Source organism: Mesoplodon mirus (genome assembly GCF_964341445.2).
Source record: "Mesoplodon mirus genome assembly, chromosome: 3".
Taxonomy (NCBI): Eukaryota; Metazoa; Chordata; class Mammalia; order Artiodactyla; family Ziphiidae; genus Mesoplodon; species Mesoplodon mirus.
Window position 1 is genome coordinate 28,014,511 of NC_138978.1, and position 19,296 is coordinate 28,033,806.

A 19,296-nucleotide genomic window follows, 5' to 3' on the forward strand; every position below is an offset into this window, starting at 1 on the left:
CCTCTCTCTACTCCACTGGAGACTCCAAGAAAGAATTTTGGATTAATCTTCTCTCAGAACTTTGACTCATCTGCTGTAGATACTTGGCCAGATTGTCAGAACATTCTGGGAGTTCTCTGAAATAAGAGAATAATACAATACTTCTAGCTACCACTGAGTTCCTACCATGTATCAGGCACTACAGTTAGTACTTACCATGTTTAGTCCTCATAGCATCCTTTGAAGTAGGTATTTATTATTTGTAATTTACTGAAAAGAAAACTGAGGTTCAAAAAGGTTAAGTCTTGGGACTTCCCTGGCGGTCCAGTGGTTAAGACTCTGTGCTTCCAATGCAGGGGACGCCGGTTTGATCCCTGGTTGGACAAGTAAGATCCCACATGCCACCCGGCGCGGGCCAAAAAAGAAAAAAAAAAAGTTAGGTCTTTTGTTCTAAATCATATAGTTAGTAAGTGGCAGAGTTGGAATTGAACTTAATTCTTTTTTTTTTTAATTTTTAAAATTTATTTTTGGCTGCATTGGGTCTTTGTTGCTGCGTGTGGGCTTTCTCTAGTTGCGGCAAGCGGGGGCTACTCTTCACTGCGGTGCATGGGCTACTCATTGGGGTGGCTTCTCTTGTTGCAGAGCACAGGCTCTAGGCACATGGGCTTCAGTAGTTGTGGCGCATGGGCTCAGTAGTTGTGGCTCGCGGGCTCTAGAGCACAGGCTCAGTAGTTGCGGCGCACGGGCTTAGCTGCTCCGCGGCATGTGGGATCTTCCTGGACCAGGGATCGAACCCATGTTCCCTGCATTGGAAGGTGGATTCTTAAGCACTGTGCCACCAGGGAATTCCCTGAACTTAATTCTATGTTACTCCAAAACTGTTGTTCTGACCACCATATACCATGAGGCCTCCCATCACTATACAGGAAGAGGGGCCATGTGCAATCAAGGAAAACTCAGGAGATTTCCAGTCCTATGATCTACATGCAGATCCCAGCCCTGCCTGTGTGATCTGGGTCAAGTTGTTTTCAACTTCTCCAGCCACAGATACTATCTCTTCACCACCATGTGACATAGGTGCTATTCTTATCTGTTTTACATTTGAGGAGACTAGGCCTCAGTGAGGTGAAATGACTTGCCCAGGGTTACAGAAGAGTAATAGTAAGTGGCAGAGCCAGAACTCAAGTCTGGGTCTAACACCTGGTTCTGTGTTTTGTCCACCATTTCTCACAGCCAGCTCCCAAGACCTAGTCTATCAGGCAGACTTACAGCTCTCAGAATGCTGGATGGAAGCCTAATAGGAGGAGCAGGAGCCTTGCCCTCTTCTACTCTCACTTTCGCCTCCCATAGTGTCTCCTTCTTAGAAACCTTACCAAGGCAATATACACATTTGCAATCAATGAAAAGGTTTATTCAGTGCTTACAAACTGCTCCAAGTACCCTACAGAAGCCTGGGGATCAGGGTCTCAGCCTTTGTGTGCATTTGTGCTGTTAATTTGGTGGCGTAGTGTGGTGGGAAGTGTTGAGAAAGTTCTGAGCTTTTTTCTTTATCAGTATACTCTTGTAAGGTTGGTTGCGAAAGTTAGAGATGGTAAATATTCAAGGGCAGCAGGTGGGGCCTTATTAATTGATGGCGGTTATTTTCCCTGGCAGCAGGGTCTAATAGAAACCAGACTGGGAGTCAGGAGTCCTAAATCCATTACTCTCGTATTCTTGGGCATGTGAAGTACTGTCTCTAGTCAGACTAGGTGATCTCTAAGGACTCCTTTCAGCTTTAATATCCTGTGCTTTTTAAAAATGAAAGTAATAGGGAATTCTCTGGCGGTCCAGTGGTTAGGACTCAACGCTTTCACTGCCACGGCCCGGGTTCAATCCCTGGTCGGGGAACTAAGATCCCGCAATCCGCGTGGCACGGCTGAAAAAAAGAGAAAGAAAGTAATAAACGCTTGTTTAAAAAAAAATGAAAAAGGACAGCAGAAGACCTCAGCTTCCCTGTATGCAGTTCATTCCTGAGGTAACACTTGTGACTGTTTGTGTCCTTTCCATTGTTTTCTGTGTATTTTAAATATATACAGGTATGTTAAATATACATATTATATTATGATTTAATGTACTAAATATTATAATTTATATATGTAAATATATAGTACATATGGTATGCATGTATATGTGTGTGTGTATAAACATACACTCATGTATTATGTTACATACCCTGGAATCTAGAATACATACTGCGTTATGACTTGATCCTTCTTAGCTTATTTTGAGCACTTTTTCTTGTTAGTACTTAAAGATGTAATTTGTTTTTTTAATTAATGTTTTTTAATCTATTAAGTTATCCCCTAATGATTACAGGCCATGATTTTTTAAAGCAAATATACACATACAATGTTGAGTTTTTATTTTATTCATTTATTTTTTTTAGGAAAAGAAGAAAAAGAAACATAGAGACAGGAAGTCATCTGACTCTGACAGCTCAGACTCTGAGAGTGATACAGGCAAGAGGGCAAGGCACACGTCAAAAGACAGCAAGGCAGCAAAGAAGAAGAAAAAGAAGAAGAAGCACAAGAAGAAGCACAAGGAGTGAGAGTGGAAAGAGTGGAGGGGGTGGTGGAGAGAAGGAACCAGGAGCCTTGTGCCTTGAAGCGCTGGCTCCTGGAAAGACTCAGTAGTGAGAATATGGCCTTCCACCCCCATTGACTTCTCTCCCATGGGAGATGGCTTCCCCTCCTGCCACAGGCAGGTTTGGGAGATATCAAAAGTATCTGCCTGAATGAGTTGTCTTCTTATCACTCCAGTCCCTTTGCAAGTGACCCCTGCAGCTGACCCATTCATTCACCCAACTTCCTTCATTCAGCAGAAGGTCCTATTACCCTCTTCCAGCTGCCACTGCCAGAGCCAGACTCCTGTACAGGAGTCCAGGCTAGAGCCACAGGTACTGCTGTGGAGGTGAGTCTGGCCGTAGTTGGAGAACAGAGTGATTGGCCCCTCCCTGTTGGCCTGCCTTGGGCTGACTGGTGGGTGATCTCTGCTGCATCCAACACAGGGGCAGAGGGAGACTGGCAGTACTAGGGAGAACATGGTAAGAAGTGGTGCTCACTTTTTCCATTCCCCCTAACATGATTCTACTATGTTAGAAGTGACAGCCAGTGGTCACAGCCAGAAAACCATTGTTTGCAGTGACTGAGCTTGTGTGTGACGTTCCGCCCGATCACTGAACCAGACAGCTCAAGCCAAGTTCATTGCTTTACTTTGTATTTACCACAATGTGAATCAGTTGGTTCCATTTCAGGTCTCTGCTTAAATTCCTGGCCCTAAATGGAAGTGTGCTTGGTTTTAAACTTACTGAGAGTCCTTATTGGTATAATCCCTCTTCCTGTAACTTACAGACTTAAAAGTCACTGAGGCTGCATTAGGTGACAGAAAAACATTTAACATGTTACCTTAGAACTTGGAGAGTGGCCCAGCTAAGGTACAGCGCCAGAGGCACTAGCAAGTCACAGCCTTCTTAGATCACTTATAAGCCCTCACTTCTGTAATGATCAGATGACCTCTCCCCCAGGGCTGATTAGAGAACCAGTAAGAATTTGAACCATGAGTAATGGCCTAGCACATAGGCAGATGCTCAGCAGTCATCTGCGCCCGTGGGCATTTTCTCCCATTACCACCGGCACAAGCCTGGATCCTGTGTCCTAAGCCTGTGTTCTGGAGAGAGACCACAGCATTCCACAGAGAAGAGCAACTGTCCACACCCAAAAGCATTCAGTGCAGGATGGACCTGAGGTGACAGTTCAGAAGCCCCACCACTGAGTGATTATTCCAGGTTGGACTAGCTCATTTGGCCATAGGGAGGGGGCAGTGTAAAGGGAAGTTGTAGGTACAGCTGTTTTATTTTTTGTACGTGTAAGGTGATCAGCTATCACTGTCCCTGAGACTGTCCATTTCAGTCTCTCATCCAGTGCTTCTTCCTGAGTGGTAGTCATTTCTGCCTACTCTCTGACACACATAGAAACAGACTCCCAGAATCATGTCACCAAAAGCAAAAAGGCAACTGGGTGGCCTAGGTGCTGCTTTATTGACCTCAGAGCACCCTTTGGGTGCAGTTAAAAAAACAAACATACACAATGAGAACAGAATTGGATCCAGGCTGGTGCCACCTGACCCCAGGAGAATTTCCCCAGTCAAGGTGGATTTATACAAAATGCCAGAGGAAAAAAATGAGTCAATCTGGTGCTGAGTCCAGGAGTAGCCAACTGGCAGAGGAGCAGTTGTTGAGGGAGTGGGCAGGTCATGCCCCTTTCTCGTAAGTGCGAGTGCAAACTGCACTGCAGTGGGTGAGTGTCTGGAAGAAAAGACAGAGTCAGGTTAGGGCAGGGGTGTGGACACAGAAGGTATTGGGAATACTCTCCACTCTGATGGGGACAGCCCTCTACCTTCATGCTAAAAGTTTTCATTTACTGCCTACCTACTACGTGCCAGGTACTTTACATGTTTTTTTTCCTAATGCTTACACCAAGTCTTCTTTTTTTTTTTTTTTTTTGGCCATGTCACGCGGTTTGCGGGATCTTGGTTCCCCAACCAGGGATTGAACCCGGGCCACAGCAGTGAAAGCACCAAGTCCTAACCACTGGACCACCAGGGAGTTCCCCCAAGTCTTTAAGTTAGGCATTGTAATTCCTCTTGTAGAGATTTGGGGAAATGAGCTCTCAGGGAGGCAGTAACTTGGTCAGGATCCCAGAGTGTTTCTCTTTCCCTTGTACCACTCCTCTCCCTTCATCTTTAGTGCCTAAGATGGTGCCTGGCACATAGTAGACAAACAGGTGAATAAAAATGTCCAGAGGCTCTTGGTAAAGGACTTTACTAGGCCACCAACTGTCCATTCTTTCCCGAACTTAGGGTAGTGCCAGGGCCAGAGGCCTGAACCCCCAACATCCTGCCTGGCTTCACAGAGCCAGGCCCATGGTTTCACCATAGCTTAATTGCCCAGTGAGTATTTGGTACTGTATATCACATTCCCACCAGAGCTAGGTAACTCATTATTAACTCTGCAGGGCCCCCTGCCCCGTGTAAGTGCAAGAATCAGTGACCAGGTTACACTGACCCAAGAAGGTCCGCAGTGAAGATGCTGAGGCAAAAACCTGAGGCCCTACAGAATAAGGCAGAGATCACGGGTGGCTGCCGTCTCCACCCCTGGGGGTGTTCAGTCAAGGCTACATTCTTCAAGTGAAGTCCCCAGGTTTGCCCCTAAACAGATCTGCCAGCTTGTTTGTCATTTCCAACCCAGGCCTTAGGTACTTGTAGTAGGCCAGGCATGGAAAGCTCTGAGAGAAGGTGAGCCTGGAGTGAAGTAGAAATGACTGTGCTGTCAGTTGGGGCCCCACCGATCACCAGCCTGTCCCTGCCCAAAGGTTTGGGAGATGGGAGCCTCTCCTATGGGCCTGGAATCAGATTTGGCCATGCTTTCTACCTCTCCCTGGGGCAAGGCAATGCGGCAATGCAGAGGATGAAACTAAGGCCATGGAGTGCGCCTACTGCCGTGGTCGCACACCAGCGATGCTTTGTGCTCTGCATCCACTGTCTCCTTCAGACTCTTCCCAGCAGCCCTACAAGGTTGGTGTTATTAACACCCACTTTACAGTTGGACTTGGACAAGGTGACTTGTCCAAAGTCATGCACCCTATAAGCTGAGATTTAAACCAAGGCTTGTGCAAGTCCAAAGCCACTACATAGAAAATTCCTACCTAATACCACCCAGGCCTGCCTCCACCCTCCATTGTTCCAGCTTCCATTGGTCCCACTGATGACCTTGGCTTTTCACAATAGGCTTGGCTGAAGGGGCAGCAGAAACCAATTGGGTGAGGCTCCAGAGTTATCCATCTTACCAGGATGAGTTTCCCAGCAACTATTTCCCGCACAAGTGTTGTCTCTTGTCCGTTCCACTTCTGCATGTGGACGAGTTTGCCTCCATCCAGCGTCACAACGGACTGTGGGAAGAGGGTAGAGGCCTGAGCTGAGATCTGAGCTGGGATTGAGGGGCAGGAAGGGGTCTGGTCACTGGGGCCACAAAGGACCCAGCCTCTAACCCAAACTATTGACAGTGCTAGGATCAGAGATCAGGCAGCCCACCTCCAGCCTAGCCCCATAGGATGTCTAGTTCACCACTGCTGCTTGGCCGGGGGAGGGGCCTTCAGCTGTTGGGCGAGTAGGGAGAGGCAGACAGTACAGTGGAGAGGAACAGCCTAGCTCTGAGAAGTGCCACCAGCCTTCAGGATGGGCACTTATCCCATACTCTAGGTGATGCCCACAGCCCAGTCTCACTAAGATACAGAGTGGGGGGACCAGCCTAATCCCTGGGAAAGACTGGTGAGGAGTAATCTTGAGACTCTCCGGCCAAGTGGTGATCACACATAATGTCTAAAAGACCCTTGGGGATGGGAGGTATTGGAAAATGGGACCCTGCCCTGTATTCCTACTCCTCTTGATCCATTATCAAGTGACCCCCTTCAGCTGACGAGTGGTCAGCAACTGCCAGGTCCTGGGACTGCGGGCCCTTGGAGTGTTCTACAGCCCTGGTCAAATGTCCACTTAATCTTCTGGGTGCTGCCAGCCTGCACCAGCTGGCTCTCATTTGGCAACTCTCCCAGGTCTCTCTTCTCTAGAAATTTGGGGGCTCTAAGCCAGGCTAGGGCACCCTGACTGACGAGGGTTCAGTAGAAGAGTCTGCAAAGGCTGTGTGTATGTGCTTTGGGGCCAGTGGGTCGGTGGGTGTGCGCACCTTACCACCACCTTCCTCCTCATTCTCATTCCCCTAGCTTTTTGTCCATTCAGAGCAGGTTATGCTTAGCCTAGGCATCCCAGAGAACTACTGTTGTGTTTAACTGGGGTTCTTGCCCTTCAAGAAGGTAGGCTAGTTCAAGGAGGTAAAGGCATGTGGTAGGGCAGGCACCTCTCTCCAAGGTAGGCTGCCATCTTTGGGTACCATCCCATCTCTGCAGCCAGCTTCCTGTATGATCCTGGGCTGGGCTCCAGCTTCCTCCACAGGGAGGAGATTAGACCCTCTCCTATCCTTGGGAGCAGCTGTGAGGAAGCAGCAGCAGCTGAGGAGCTGAATGGAAAGGTCTGGTGGAAAGGTACTGCTGTAGGTACACCCTGTTGAGGGCAAAACCCCTTAGTTCTCTCTCTTCCATGCCTGGCTCAGTGGCTGGGAGGCCTGAGGCAAGCTGCCAAGACAGCCACCACCGGGTGACAAGTCCTAAGACTGGGGGCAGATGTACTCTTCCCTCCCCAGAAGGAGAGGGGCTAAGGCTTGGTGAGAAGACACTATGAACACACCAAAGACAACGCTCCATCCAGAATATAGCTTTTCCTGCCTGTAGGCTGGCAGCATTGGAAATGGTTTCTCAGGGTCACTGGCCAAGCCCTGGAGGTGGAGGCTGGAGAAGAGGAAGCATCTGAGTAGGTCTCAACCTCTTGTCCCCAGCTGTCTTCTTGGCTCCTGAAGGCCAGGATGACCTTTCATTGGAGGACCTTGACTTCTGGGCGTTGTTCCTAAAGCACCTGAGGTCACAGCCACGTCCACATAACCCCCCATCTATGGAAGGGGAAAGAAAGCCAGAGCTGTTGCATGCTATGCACAAGGTCACCCAGCTGGAGCTGGCGTAGACAGTGAGGTCAGACTCTCCAGGCTCTGTGCTGCCCACTCCCAGAGGCAACAGGTAGATGCTTCCCAAGATGGGAGGGAGGAGAACAAGATAGGACTAACATGCATTTAGCACTTGGGACACCCCAGCACTGCACAGGCGTTACGGACCTCATGTGCCACCTCAATCCCCCATGATAGCCTACCCCTCAAGGTGCAATAATAGGGCGCCACCCTGTTCCCCTTCAGGGCCTTCCATTCCCCATGGACCCTTCCTCGGCTCACCTTGACCTTCCTGTCATCTGCTGTTGTCTCATCGAACTCCACTCCCAGCTTGAAGCTGATCTCTGTGTTCTTAAAGGTGCTTTGTGTTTTTATGGTGATTGTGTCCCCGTTCACTTCGATGACTGTGGTAGGCTTGGTCATGTTGGCCACCTGCCTGTTAGCAAAACTCACACCTGAGGGCAGAGGGAAGGGTATGAGTATGAGCTGGAGCGAGAGGCAGGGTACAAGGAGCTCAGTGACCAACTCTTAGGCCTGGATGTGGGGAAGGGGGAAAAGAAGGGTGAGAACTTTCAAAGACTGCATGGCTGTTAATTCAGTCTTCCTGTTAGCTCTGTGTGGTGAAGAGACATTACTGATCCCATTAGACAGATGAGAAACTTAATGGACAGGCATGTCTCACGGCAAGTCAGTGGCAGAGCTGAGATTAGAATAAGCTACTATTAAGTGCTTTCTGTGTGGTAAGAACTACACATGTAACCTCATTCAGTCCTTCCAGTCTCCCCGAAGGATTGATGCTATTATCTCTAGTTTACAGATGCAAAAACTGAGAATGAGTTGAAGCCTAGGGTCACAAATCTGTAATTCAAATCCAGAATGTTCAACTGCAGAGCTCACTGTACTGCTCATCTATAAAGGCTGGAGCGCGAGGCTCCCTTCCAGGGCACCTGAGCAGCTTTCAAGGCACAGGCTGAGGGAGAAAGAAGTAAATGTGGACTTTGCCTTCCAGAGCCTATGGACAAGAATTTTCCACCTTTGAAAGTTTTTACCCTGAGATGCAATGGTGCTCTTGTCCCCCATGTATAGTAACAAAGACATTTTCAAAGCCTCTTAACCATGATCTAGGAGGTAGGCAAAAGGGAATGTTTGTCTCAATGTGCAGATTTAGGAGAGGCCTAAAGTGGTAGGCAGTCAGGACTCCAATCCAGGTCTCCTGGTCTAAGGCTCTGGGGGAACTCCCCTCCTGACCCAAGCATGGCTTCCCTGAGTGCTGCAAGAGAGTGTGGAACAAAGAGCCCTGCAGGTTGTGGCTTTCCTGAGATCTGTCCTTTTGCCTCCAACCTCCCCCTCTACTCCCAGCAGCCTCTGCTGAGCTGTCCTCCAAGGGCAGAGGCTGTGGTGAGGTGGTGGGTGGAAAGACTCCAGATGTGCCTGGCTACATGGGTTGTTTTACTTAATGTTTATTACAGCCCTGAATGGTGGGTTTTATTATCCCCAATTTACAAATAAGGCTTGGAGAGTGAAGTGACTTTTGCCCCAAGTCAAAGGGTTAAGTGGTTGACCTAGATTTGAATTTAGGCTCTCAAACTGTTCACTTTTCCTCCTGGGCCATCCTGCCTCCCAGCATGTACTTCATCTGTGCCCTACAGCCACCAAGTGTGCCTGAGATCACTGGTACTAACTAGGCTGGGCCTCTTTGTCCTCTGAGAACTTTTGGTTTAAAACAAGAGGGGCACAGGCAGCTGTGCTGCTGCTGGCCCACCCTGCCTGGCTACTGAGGGACTTGGCCTTGCCCCCTGTCATCAGAGTGAGTCAGGCCAATCCCACTCCCCAGGACAGAGCAGGGCCTTGTCACTGCACAAGGAGCTCTGTTTACTTAGGACCCACCCAGAGATGTGGAGCGTTTGAGGAAGGAAGACTCAGCTAAGAGAAAGTTACAGAATTAGGAGTCTAGCGAAGAGATGGGTTCTACTTAGAAACGAAGCTGAAGCTATTTACTGAGAGCTAAGGAAGGTCTTTTCTCCCCCATGGGTATTTCATTTTTTCCATCTGTACAATAGGCTAGTTGGATTCTCAGCCCCCTAACCCAGGTTGGGGCAAAATAAGGGAGCAAGGGTGGTAAGGATGGTATGACTCACTTCAGGGACCCAGGTCTTCAGTTCTAATGTCTGCTGGGAGACACTTGGGAGAGAAACTAGCTATGGGAATTCCACCTTCCCCAACAGCTGCCCAGGGTCCCCTACTTCTCCAAGAATTACTACCTTCCTGGAATCATTGGGCATAATGCTCAGCATAGAGTAGGGGCAGTTGAGCACTTTGGCCTTAAAAGCCAACAGTTGTGGTCCTTATTTCAGGGGTCAGGAACAGGTGGGAGGTGCCTGGAGTGGACCCCCCACCCCTTCTTTGGGTAATCCAGCCCACCTTCCCTGGGAGGAAGGCATGGAACCTAGCTCAATCATGAACAACATTCCAGTTTTCCCTATCCTAGCCTGGGGGACTAGGATAATCTCATAGCTGGGGATTCCAGAGAAAGGATATCACCCTCTTTGTCTAGCCCATATTAGAAGGGGAAGGGCTGAGGTCAATGCTTAGTTAAGCAGTTCTTACCACTCCCACCCCTGGGTCCATAATGGGAACTGCTCTGGGTTGCCGATCTAGAAATCTAGGTTTTCATATCAGCTCTGCTGTGGAATTGATTTGACAAGTTTCTACTCTCTCTGGGTCTTGGCTTCTTCATCTGTTGAACCAAGGCACAGGGACCTCCAAAGTCCTCCTCCGCAAGATTCTTTGAATCTTCATTCTCCCCCATCCCAGCACCACAGCCTCCTAGACCAAAGACCCTCCCTGCCTTTACCAGGTCTTGGCTTTCCTCCAGGCCCCTTTGCTGTACCCCCCCACCAGACACCTCCCCAATGAGCAGTTATCCTTGGGTTGCAGCTGGTGATGGGGCCTCTTGCCCTACCCTACCACTAGGCTGGGTTGGTGAGAAAGAGGGCACCCTCCAGCGACAATCCTTTACCCTAACTAACCCAACGTAGAGGGTGAGGGGTTGTTGCTAACTGTGCAGGCCCCTGTCTCAGCTCCTCATATCCTGTTCAGGGCTGTTCCCCCTTCCATCTTCTTCCTCCTGGGGATTCCCTATTTAAGGCCATAGGACACTTCCCATCAATCTGCTCCCTTTCACTGTTCAGTCTCCAGTTCCTAGACCACCCATGCTCCTCTTCTTTTCCTCCCTCCCCTCCCGTTTTATCCAAACCCGCCCCCTACCTCCAGATCAGAAGCCTTTCTTCCCCGAAAGCGCCTCCCTGCCCCCACATCGACCGACACAGCTGCCTCCTTGAGCCTCCTTGCCTGGGAATCCCTCTTGCCAAGTTCAGAACATGAAAGCCCCCTCCCCGGAATTCCCTGCCGGCCCAGTGGTTAGGACTCTGCGCTTCCACTGCAGGCGGCAGGGGTTCCATCCCTGGTCGGGGTACCAAGATTTCGCATGCCGCGTGCCGCGTGGCGGGCGCGGAACTGGGAGAGACCCCTCCCAACAGGCCTCGCGTGCCCTAGCGCAGGCTGCCACCTTCTCTGCATCCCCGGGTTCCCCAGCTTTTTACCAGGAGGGACGCAGCAGGCGTGCAGTGTAGGTAGCCACAGCTGGAGCCCTGCTCCGACCCGGCACGCGGCCAGCCCATCCCCAGCCCAGCATCCCGAGCCGCCCTCACCGATTGACCTCATGTAGTCATCGAAATTCTTGCTGTCCACTAACTTCCAGGTGCCCACGAAGGCGTCCACCATGGTGAGGCTGGGCTAGGATGAGAAAGAGACGACAAGCACGCGTGCAAGGATTCCGCGACTTGCGGCTCCCAGCCCGCGCAGCGGCTTTAAAAGGCCCTTGCATCACGTGACGGGGCGTGGCCCACACCCTGCTCCCGAAATAGGAAGCCCCAGGCAGGCGCTAGCTAGCCTGGGGCTGGCCGCCCATCCCCCAACCCGCCGGGAGAGGGGGAAGGGGCACCCGGTGGCGCCCGGCTCGCCTACGTCAGCGCGGGTCCCGGGGGTCCGAGTCCCTGCCCCGGGCTGGTAGGACCTACTCCCTTCCCTGGCCTCAAGGCGCTCTTCAGAATCTAAAAAGAAAACAGTTGGGGGACACGGTGCCCGTGAGCTGGGGCGCACGCCAGGGACATCTTCCCTCCCCCGGTCCCTCCCCGAGCTTGAGGTCAGAACAGAGATGAGAGTCTAGAGGAGAAAGGAAACTTTTGGGCTGATGCCCACGCCGGGAAAGCACTGGCCGACTCTTCGCGGCGCAAGCATCTCGGTCTTCAGTCTACAGGTGACGGGTCCAGGGCTCAGAGGGGGAGTGACAAGGTCGCAGGAATAAGGAGTGAGTTGGAGTCCAGATGGCGAGCCTGGTCTAGCCGGCCCCGGACCCTGCGCTCTGCCGCCACTCCCCACTGCCCGGTGGAGGGGAGAGTCACCGGGGGCAGCGAGTGTCCCCGCCTGCTCCGGGCAAAAGCGTGACCCTTCCCGTCGCGCTGCGCCTGCTCCTCACGTGCTCGCCCCTGCCTACGGAATGTCTCCCGCGCGAGCCTTTCTGCCCTGCGGCCCAACTACCCCTCCACCGTGCCAGTGCGCCAGGCTTTTCTGACCCCTACGCACAGCTCCGAGCGTTTGCTCCGGTCGGCCGTTCCCTCCTCACGCGCCTTCAGAAATTCTGTCCTTCCAGCCAGCTCTTCAAGGCTCAAGGACAGCTCCCCGTTCTGCCTGACTGCTGCGGCCCCCACCTGCCGCCCTTCTCTGACCTCTGCACACTGGCAGGCAACCGGCACTTTCAGAGACCGGTAGTCATCTACCTTGTTTGACACTACAGTTTCCAAAGCACTTTTAATAACAATCAGATCCACCTTGTATTGCTGTTTATTGCATGCTGAGGGCTTTCAGTGCATCGTCTTATTGAACTTTTTAAACAAAGTCCCTGGAGCAGGTGTTATTATTATCCTTTTTACAGATGAGCATACTTGAAGCTTAGAGGAACCCATTCATTTCTTAATCCAGCAGTTATTAAAGCACCTACTTTGTGCCAGGCCCTGGGCTAGGCTCTGGAGAAACAACCACGAATAAGACACGCTCATGAAGGAAGACACAAAACATAAGGGAGTGGTGCCCAGCTGAACTCGGGCCCGCAGAGGTCCTCGCAGAGGGGCCCAGGAGGGGCCCGCCAGCTCTGCCACACATGTATCAATACAGAGTGGTGGGCTGCCTCCCTGGACCTCTGTTTCTCCATGTGGGAGTAGAGAACATCTGCTCCCGTCCCCTAACTTTCTGGGAAGAAGGCCAGGGAGGAAGAGCCCTCTCTCCCCCAAGGTCTTGGTTCTTTTGGACAGGTCCACTTGCCAGAAGACCAAGGGGGCTTATTTCTGCCAAAGCTGCAGGACAGGCCTCAGGGCTGGGCACGGAGCCCTAGTGACCTCACTGCCGGAGCAGGTACAGGGGGAGGAGGGGGATGGGATAGTTTCTAACTCAAGGGCACAACCTTTAGACACAGGGCCTCCTCCTCTCTCAAACACTGAGTGGCTGGAGAGCCAGGGACCAGAGCTCTCTCCCTACATGGTCTTTATAAAGCAGTGCTGGAGAGCTGGGGCTGGGCTAACAGCTGCTGGCAGATAGATGTGGGTTTCAGTTCTGATTCCAGTGGGTACTAGCCGTGGCTGTGGGCAGTTCACTTAAGCCACTCTGAGTCTCAGTTTCATCTCGAAAATGGAGGAAATGACAGTATTTACCGTATAGAGGTGTTGGGAGATCAAATGAGATAATGCATTTAAAATGCTGTACAGTGGTTAAGAATCCGCCTGCCAAGGTAGGGGACACAATGTTCGAGCCCTGGTCCAGGAAGATCCCACATGCCGCAGGGCAACTAAGCCCATGTGCCACAACTGCTGAGCCTGCGCTCTAGAGCCTGCAAGCCACAACTACTGAGTCCGCATGCTACAACTACTGAAGCCCCTGCACCTAGAGCCCGTGCTCCGCAACAAGAGAAGCCACCGCAGTGAGAAGCCACATACCGCAACAAAGAGAGTAGCCCCTGCTCGCCGCAACTAGAGAAAGCCCGCGCGCAGCAATGAAGACCCAATGCAGCCAAAAATAAATACAATAAATAAATTAAAAAAAATTTTTAATGCTGAGCAAGGTAGATTGAATAAATGTTCGCTGCTGCTGCTGTTATTATCTCCATGGACAGTGCAGGACTCCTAAGACCTGGTATCACCTCTGCCCCTCACCTGCTGGGCCATCCAAGGCAGATTGCTTCGCTTCTCTAATCAGCTTTCTTATTTCTAAGACAGGATTAGAAACTGCTGTGGCTGTGAGGAAGGGGCTATAGAGATCTTCAGGGTGGGCTGAGGGAGACACTGCCAGAAAGTCCTTTTGCTTCCTCTCTTGGGCCCTGCCTAAGTTGAGCAGCATGGTGCTTTGAGGAACTCTAGACAAACCCCAGACCCACTATTCTCGCTGCCCTAACCCCATCTCCCCACCGCGCTCAGACCTGGCTCACCAAAGTTGACGCCTAGCCACACCCTATCTCCTTTCCACCTGACTTTTATCCTTATCCCTTCTAGATATTTGCAGCCTTTTCCTCATCCCTCTGATTACCTGCACCCTCCCTGCCCTTTTATGCTCACTACATTTGGGGAAAGAGGGGCAAGGGGAAGGAATGTGAGCCCTGTCCCTTTTCCTGCCCCCCTTTTTTGCCTTTGGTATATCCAGATGTGGATTTAACATCTAGCAAGCAGCAAGACCAGTCCCTGCCAAGAGCAGTATCGCCCCAGCCCTCACCCTATAGTGATGTCACTGTACTGTGTTTCCACGGCAACCACAGGCTGGAAAGATAGAGAAGAGGAGAGACGAGTAACCAGGAGAGAGCCAATGAGATGGGCTGGCAGCACCGGATGATCTGTGGGGCCATGGGGAGGCAGGGAGAGGGAGGCCTACTCAGCATCTTCAGCTGTTCCCTGGACCTCCCTGCCATCTGGATGCCTCCACTAGGGGATGTGCTGCTGGAGCAGGGGAGGTAGGAGAGGTAGAGGCCAAAGAAACTGAGCTTGGAGGTCCGCTGACCCAGGGACTTAGAAACCTCCCTTTACCCCTTCAGGGCCTAAGTCTATGGATGCTGACCCCCCTCACCCCACCCCCAATACCTGCAACTGGGAGTTTTTCTCTTTGGCTAGTTATGGTGGTGGGGCTCTCTGTCTCTGCCTGCCATGGAATCAAGTCTTAGACAGCCCTTCTCTCCACACCCTCCCCCCTCCCTTGGTGCATGTTCTATTCAGAAGCAGTATCTTTGGAAAGAGGCCTGGTTCTAAATCCCAAACCGGACTTCCCTGGTGGCCAGTGGTTAAGAATCCATCCACCTTCCAATGCAGGGGACGCAGGTTCCATCCCTGGTTGGGGAACTAGGATCCCACATGCGGTGGGGCAACTAAGCCCATGCCCAGCAACTAGAGGGCCTGCATGCTGCAACTACAGAGCCCGCAAGCTCTGGAGTTCATGCGCCACAACTAGAGAGAAGCCCGTGCGCGACGGTGAAGAGCCCGCGTGCCTCAACGAAGATCCCGCGTGCCGCAACTGAGACCCGACACAGCCAAAAATCAATCAATCAGTCAATCAATCCCAAGCCTGCCACTTACTAGCTAGAGACCCAGAGCAAGTGCCTTCCCCCTTCTGAGTCTCCTTTCCTCCCAAATGGAGGTAGGCCATCTACTTCTCCGAATTGTCATGAGGATTGAAAGAGATAACATATGGAAAGCCTAACACACGCTAACACTCAATGAATGGTGACCGCCTTCTCCCTTCTGGGCCCCCTCCCCAGGGCAGTTGACCCAGCAGTGTCCAAGAATGAGCCAAGGCCCTTCGAGACCCTGAACCAATAGAAGAGGATCCAAATATATCTCCCCCTCTCTGATGTCACTGAGTGACTTCAGATGCTGCAGAGAAGTTTCCTCATCTCTCCCTTTCTCTTCCAATAAATTGAGCATTCCTATGCCCAGCACTGTGCTGGGCTCAGTGGGGACCCACTGAGAGAACAGGAGAGACACAGCCCTGCGCCCCCTGAGCTCACAGTGTGCGGGGATTGCAGCCACAGTGGGTGGAATGGAGTGTTCTCTCTGTCACTAGGAAATCGCTTCCTCGTTCCCCCAGAGTTCTAGATACTGTGGGTCTGAGAGAACAAATGATGGCAAAAGACAGAGGCTTACTCAACACCAGTTTGCTTCTGCGAACTGGCTGCCTGTGGCAGAGTGCTCCCTGGAAGGAGAACAGTGGCTCTCCTTGCGGGGAGGCGTGTGGGGTGGGGTGGGTGAGGGCAGCTCCTAGGGAAGGGCAGTCACCCTCCTTCCCAGAAACTGGCCGTGCGCCCTGTTGCTGACGGAATCAAGCCCAAACTCTTTAGCCTTGTCTCATCTGTTTCGTTAGACCAACTTATTACTGAAATCCTGCTCCGGGAAGAGTGCCTGGCAGATAGTAGGCTTGAATGAATGACTACTGAATATTGAAGGAGTGAATGAGCATATTGAATGTACAAGTGAATGAGTGAGTGAATGAGTAGATCTATCTACCTCCCCAGCTTTAGGGGCTCTGGAGTGAGACTCACTTGGGTTCCAGTCCTGCCCCCGTTACTTACCTCCTAGCTGTGTGACCTCAGGCAAATCATGATCTCTCTGGGTCTCCATTTCTCCATCTGCGAAAAACACAAAACAGTCCCCACCCAGCCAACCTCCCAAGGACTCTGGGAAGATAAAGAAGCAGGGTGAGTTTGGGAATGCAGCACAAAGGCTAATTGTCTCTCTTCTCAGCCTACTTCCCTGGCTGCCCCTGACCCTCCGTGCAAGACCCACACCCTTTTCACCACAGCCTCATGACCCCCGTGCTGTGGCTCCCACCTGCCTCTCCAAGCTCTCTATGCTGCAGCCACTCTGCCCTTTTTGTGCCTTGAAGGGGTGCCGTGTTTCTCGCTTGCTGTCTGCCTAGAATATTCTTCCTTCTCTGGCCCTACTCTTTTAATTAACTCCTGTTCACTTTTCAGCTTTCAAGCTTAACTCTCCCTTCCAACAGGAAGCCCTGACTCTCCCTGTCATAGCACTTGTCCTGCTTTCATGGGGTCTATTAGTTTCAGAGTCTGTCTTCCTATTACACCAGAAACCCTGTGAGGGCTCCCCGCTGTGCCCACAGGGCCTGGTGCAGGGCTGGGCATGGATTTGTAGAGGGGACAAATAGTCTCTCTCGAGCAAAGAAAGCCACTTGTCCTCATCAGTGTTCTCTCTGTTTGAAAAGTACCCTCCCCCAGCCCTGCCCTTGTCTACTGCTCTCAACTTTCTTCCGGCCAAAGTATCCCATCTCCTGTCCTCTTTCTCATTCCATCCCTGAGGGCCATTTCCGGTGTAGAGTGGGGACCCAAGTACTCTCAGGGGAGAATCGCCCTCTGGGCACGTAGTGTAGCCTGAGTCTCTTTGGGGACAGGGCAGTTCCCAGGAAATAATCAGACCAGATCCCAGACTTGGGGCTGCCCCTGGCTCCTTCCCCAAACTACTCCTCTATCAAATGAAAAATTTGCCTCTGAAAAATTACAGATGATTTTGGATTAAGTAAGGTATAATTAGAAAGGTAAACCTGTGCTTACAAAACAGCACCTCATACCACCCTGAATTCTGGGTCATGTTCATGTGCCATGTGACCTGGCACCAAACAGATGGTTTAATGGTCACTCCCTTGAGTACACTTCATTCAGGACTAGCTTGCCCAAGATTCTGGCAAGTTTCAGGTAGCTCCAGGAGGCTCGATGGACCTTGTTGGTGTGGATACGTGACTGCTTGTGTATCTTTAGGTGAGGAGAGCTGGCAAACCATGGCAGGGGGCCTGGCAGGGAGCTGGTGTTGGCCTGAAGCGTCTGGGGCCAGGCGTGTTCCAGGAAGCAGACACAGAGCCAAGGCTGTCAGCCTGGCTTGGGCTTTTTTAGGGGCCTGGGATCTTGGGGTTGGCTGGGTGTCAGTTGGGGGTAGCCTCCCCAGGCTCTGTAGTAAACAGAGACACTGGATAGGAAAAGGAAAGGGTCATTTGCAGGAAGGACTGGGTTGGCTGGGGGACAACCGGGACTGGAGTCCATGGTGAGAGATTTCCCCTTCTAGGGTCAGTGGTGGCAAGACCAAGAATTAGAAGGCTGGGATCAGACAGAATCAGCAGCGACGTCGGATGAGCAAGGTTTTCTTCCCCTCAATGGGGTCGTCCAGTGCAGGGGTAAGACGAGCCCAGGGTGGCATCAGGAACCAAGGGCTGGTTCTCCATGTCACCTTCTCCATTTGATGAACCAGTGTATGAGCTGTCGGGGGCAGGGAGCTTGATATGGAAAGACCCCTGGCAGGCAGTTGAGAGAGGTGATACCAGCTGTGTGAACTTGGCCAGTCAATCTCTGTTCCGGGGTTGTTGGAAGGGACAAACAAGATTGTGGGTGTTGAGAAGCTTTGTATGCTATAAAGTGTGGTGCAGAAAATGATTGCTAGGATTGATGCAGCCCTTACCAAGTGCCAAGTGCTGGACTTAACAGTTTTCTGTCTTTCAACTCTTATAATCCTAACAATAACCCAGTGATGTAGGTACTATTGTCCCCATCACCCGTTTACACGTGAGAGTGAAGACTCAGACCCAGGCAGACTGGCTCTAGGGTTTGTATGGCTTAACCACTATTCTACATTGCCTTTCCCCGTGACCATCTTCGCACTGTCTTGTTCTGCGACCTTGGGCCAGTCTCTTCCCTTCAATGTCCCCAACTCCATGTTGGGGGTTGGGCCAGATGAACTCTTTAATCCTTCAAGCTTTGGCAGTCGGTGGTTCTGGAAGGGAACTTCCAAGTGGGGAAGAGGGTGAGGTGGGGCGAGAGCAAGGAGAGGACAGATTTTTCCAGCATCTCTGCCCCAACCCTGCCCTCCTTAGCGGGTAGATTGGCAGGCTCCCCTTTGCCCTACAATTATGGGGCCAAGGGAGCAGGTGATGCTTAGCCCCAGCCTGAAATACCCACCGGTCACTGGGGGTCACTGAAATCTGAGTGCCAGGACACCCGACAACAGGCGGTCAGGGCCCAGAGGGCAGCAGGGCCACAGCCTGCTGGAGCCACACCTCTTCGTTCCTACCCACCCACCCTGGGCTCCCATCTCCTCACTCAGGGTCACTTTATCTATCTGGGCACCAGGCCTGCTCTGGGGCCTGGGATAGGGCTATTTCTAGATGTCCTCCTTGTCTCCTTTGCCTGGGCCTTCAGCCAGCTCAGGTCACCCACATAGACCCCCCCCACACACACACATGCGCATGCACACACACACACACACACACACTCACACACACACATACACACAGTGTCCTTTTCTCTCTCTCACTCACCGCCACTGACTTGGTGCCTGGCCCTATGCAGGGTACTGACAACCAACAGATATCTCACACTTGACTCTCACTCGTTTGAGAGATGGGAGAAGTGGATGCATCTACAGATGATGACAATACACAACAGCTATCACTATCCCAGGGGGCTGTACACAGACCGTGGGAGACCAGAGGAGGGACCTTCTCATTCTGCCAGGAGGGTCAGGGAAGGCTTCACACAGAAGATACCCTTTGGGCAGAGCCTTGAAGAATACATCAGAGTCTGCTGC

General features: G+C 51.6%; 2 protein-coding genes across 4 annotated transcripts in view; one reads left to right on the forward strand and one right to left on the reverse strand.

Annotated features, from left to right (window-relative positions):
- ZCCHC17 (zinc finger CCHC-type containing 17) overlaps positions 1-3,900 on the forward strand; it is a 55,023-nt gene extending 51,123 nt beyond the window's left edge. For all 3 annotated transcript variants that reach the window (XM_082613053.1, XM_082613052.1, XM_082613054.1), the window contains exon 8: positions 2,405-3,900. In XM_082613053.1, the coding sequence (XP_082469179.1) occupies positions 2,405-2,566 (162 nt within the window). In that variant the 3' untranslated portion in view covers positions 2,567-3,900. The remainder of the gene's footprint in view (positions 1-2,404) is intronic.
- A 135-nt stretch (positions 3,901-4,035) lies between these two features.
- Positions 4,036-11,480, reverse strand: FABP3 (fatty acid binding protein 3). Its single transcript, XM_082613055.1, has 4 exons — positions 11,332-11,480; positions 7,904-8,076; positions 5,862-5,963; positions 4,036-4,321 (listed from the first exon to the last, which is right to left on the reverse strand). The coding sequence occupies exons 1-4, from the start codon at positions 11,402-11,404 to the stop codon at positions 4,268-4,270; spliced, it is 402 nt and encodes a 133-aa protein (XP_082469181.1). The 5' UTR covers positions 11,405-11,480; the 3' UTR covers positions 4,036-4,267.
- Positions 11,481-19,296: the final 7,816 nt, after the last annotated feature.

Excerpts from the sequence above, each read along its gene's own strand:
- FABP3 (XM_082613055.1), bottom strand. The coding sequence starts at position 11,404 with ATGGTGGACGCCTTCGTGGGCACCTGGAAGTTAGTGGACAGCAAGAAT. Across the intron at positions 8,077-11,331 it reads TGACTACATGAGGTCAATCG|GTGTGAGTTTTGCTAACAGG; the intron begins GTGAGGGCGGCT and ends CTCTGCCCTCAG. Across the intron at positions 4,322-5,861 it reads TTGCTGGGAAACTCATCCTG|ACACTCACCCACTGCAGTGC; the intron begins GTAAGATGGATA and ends CTTTTCTTCCAG.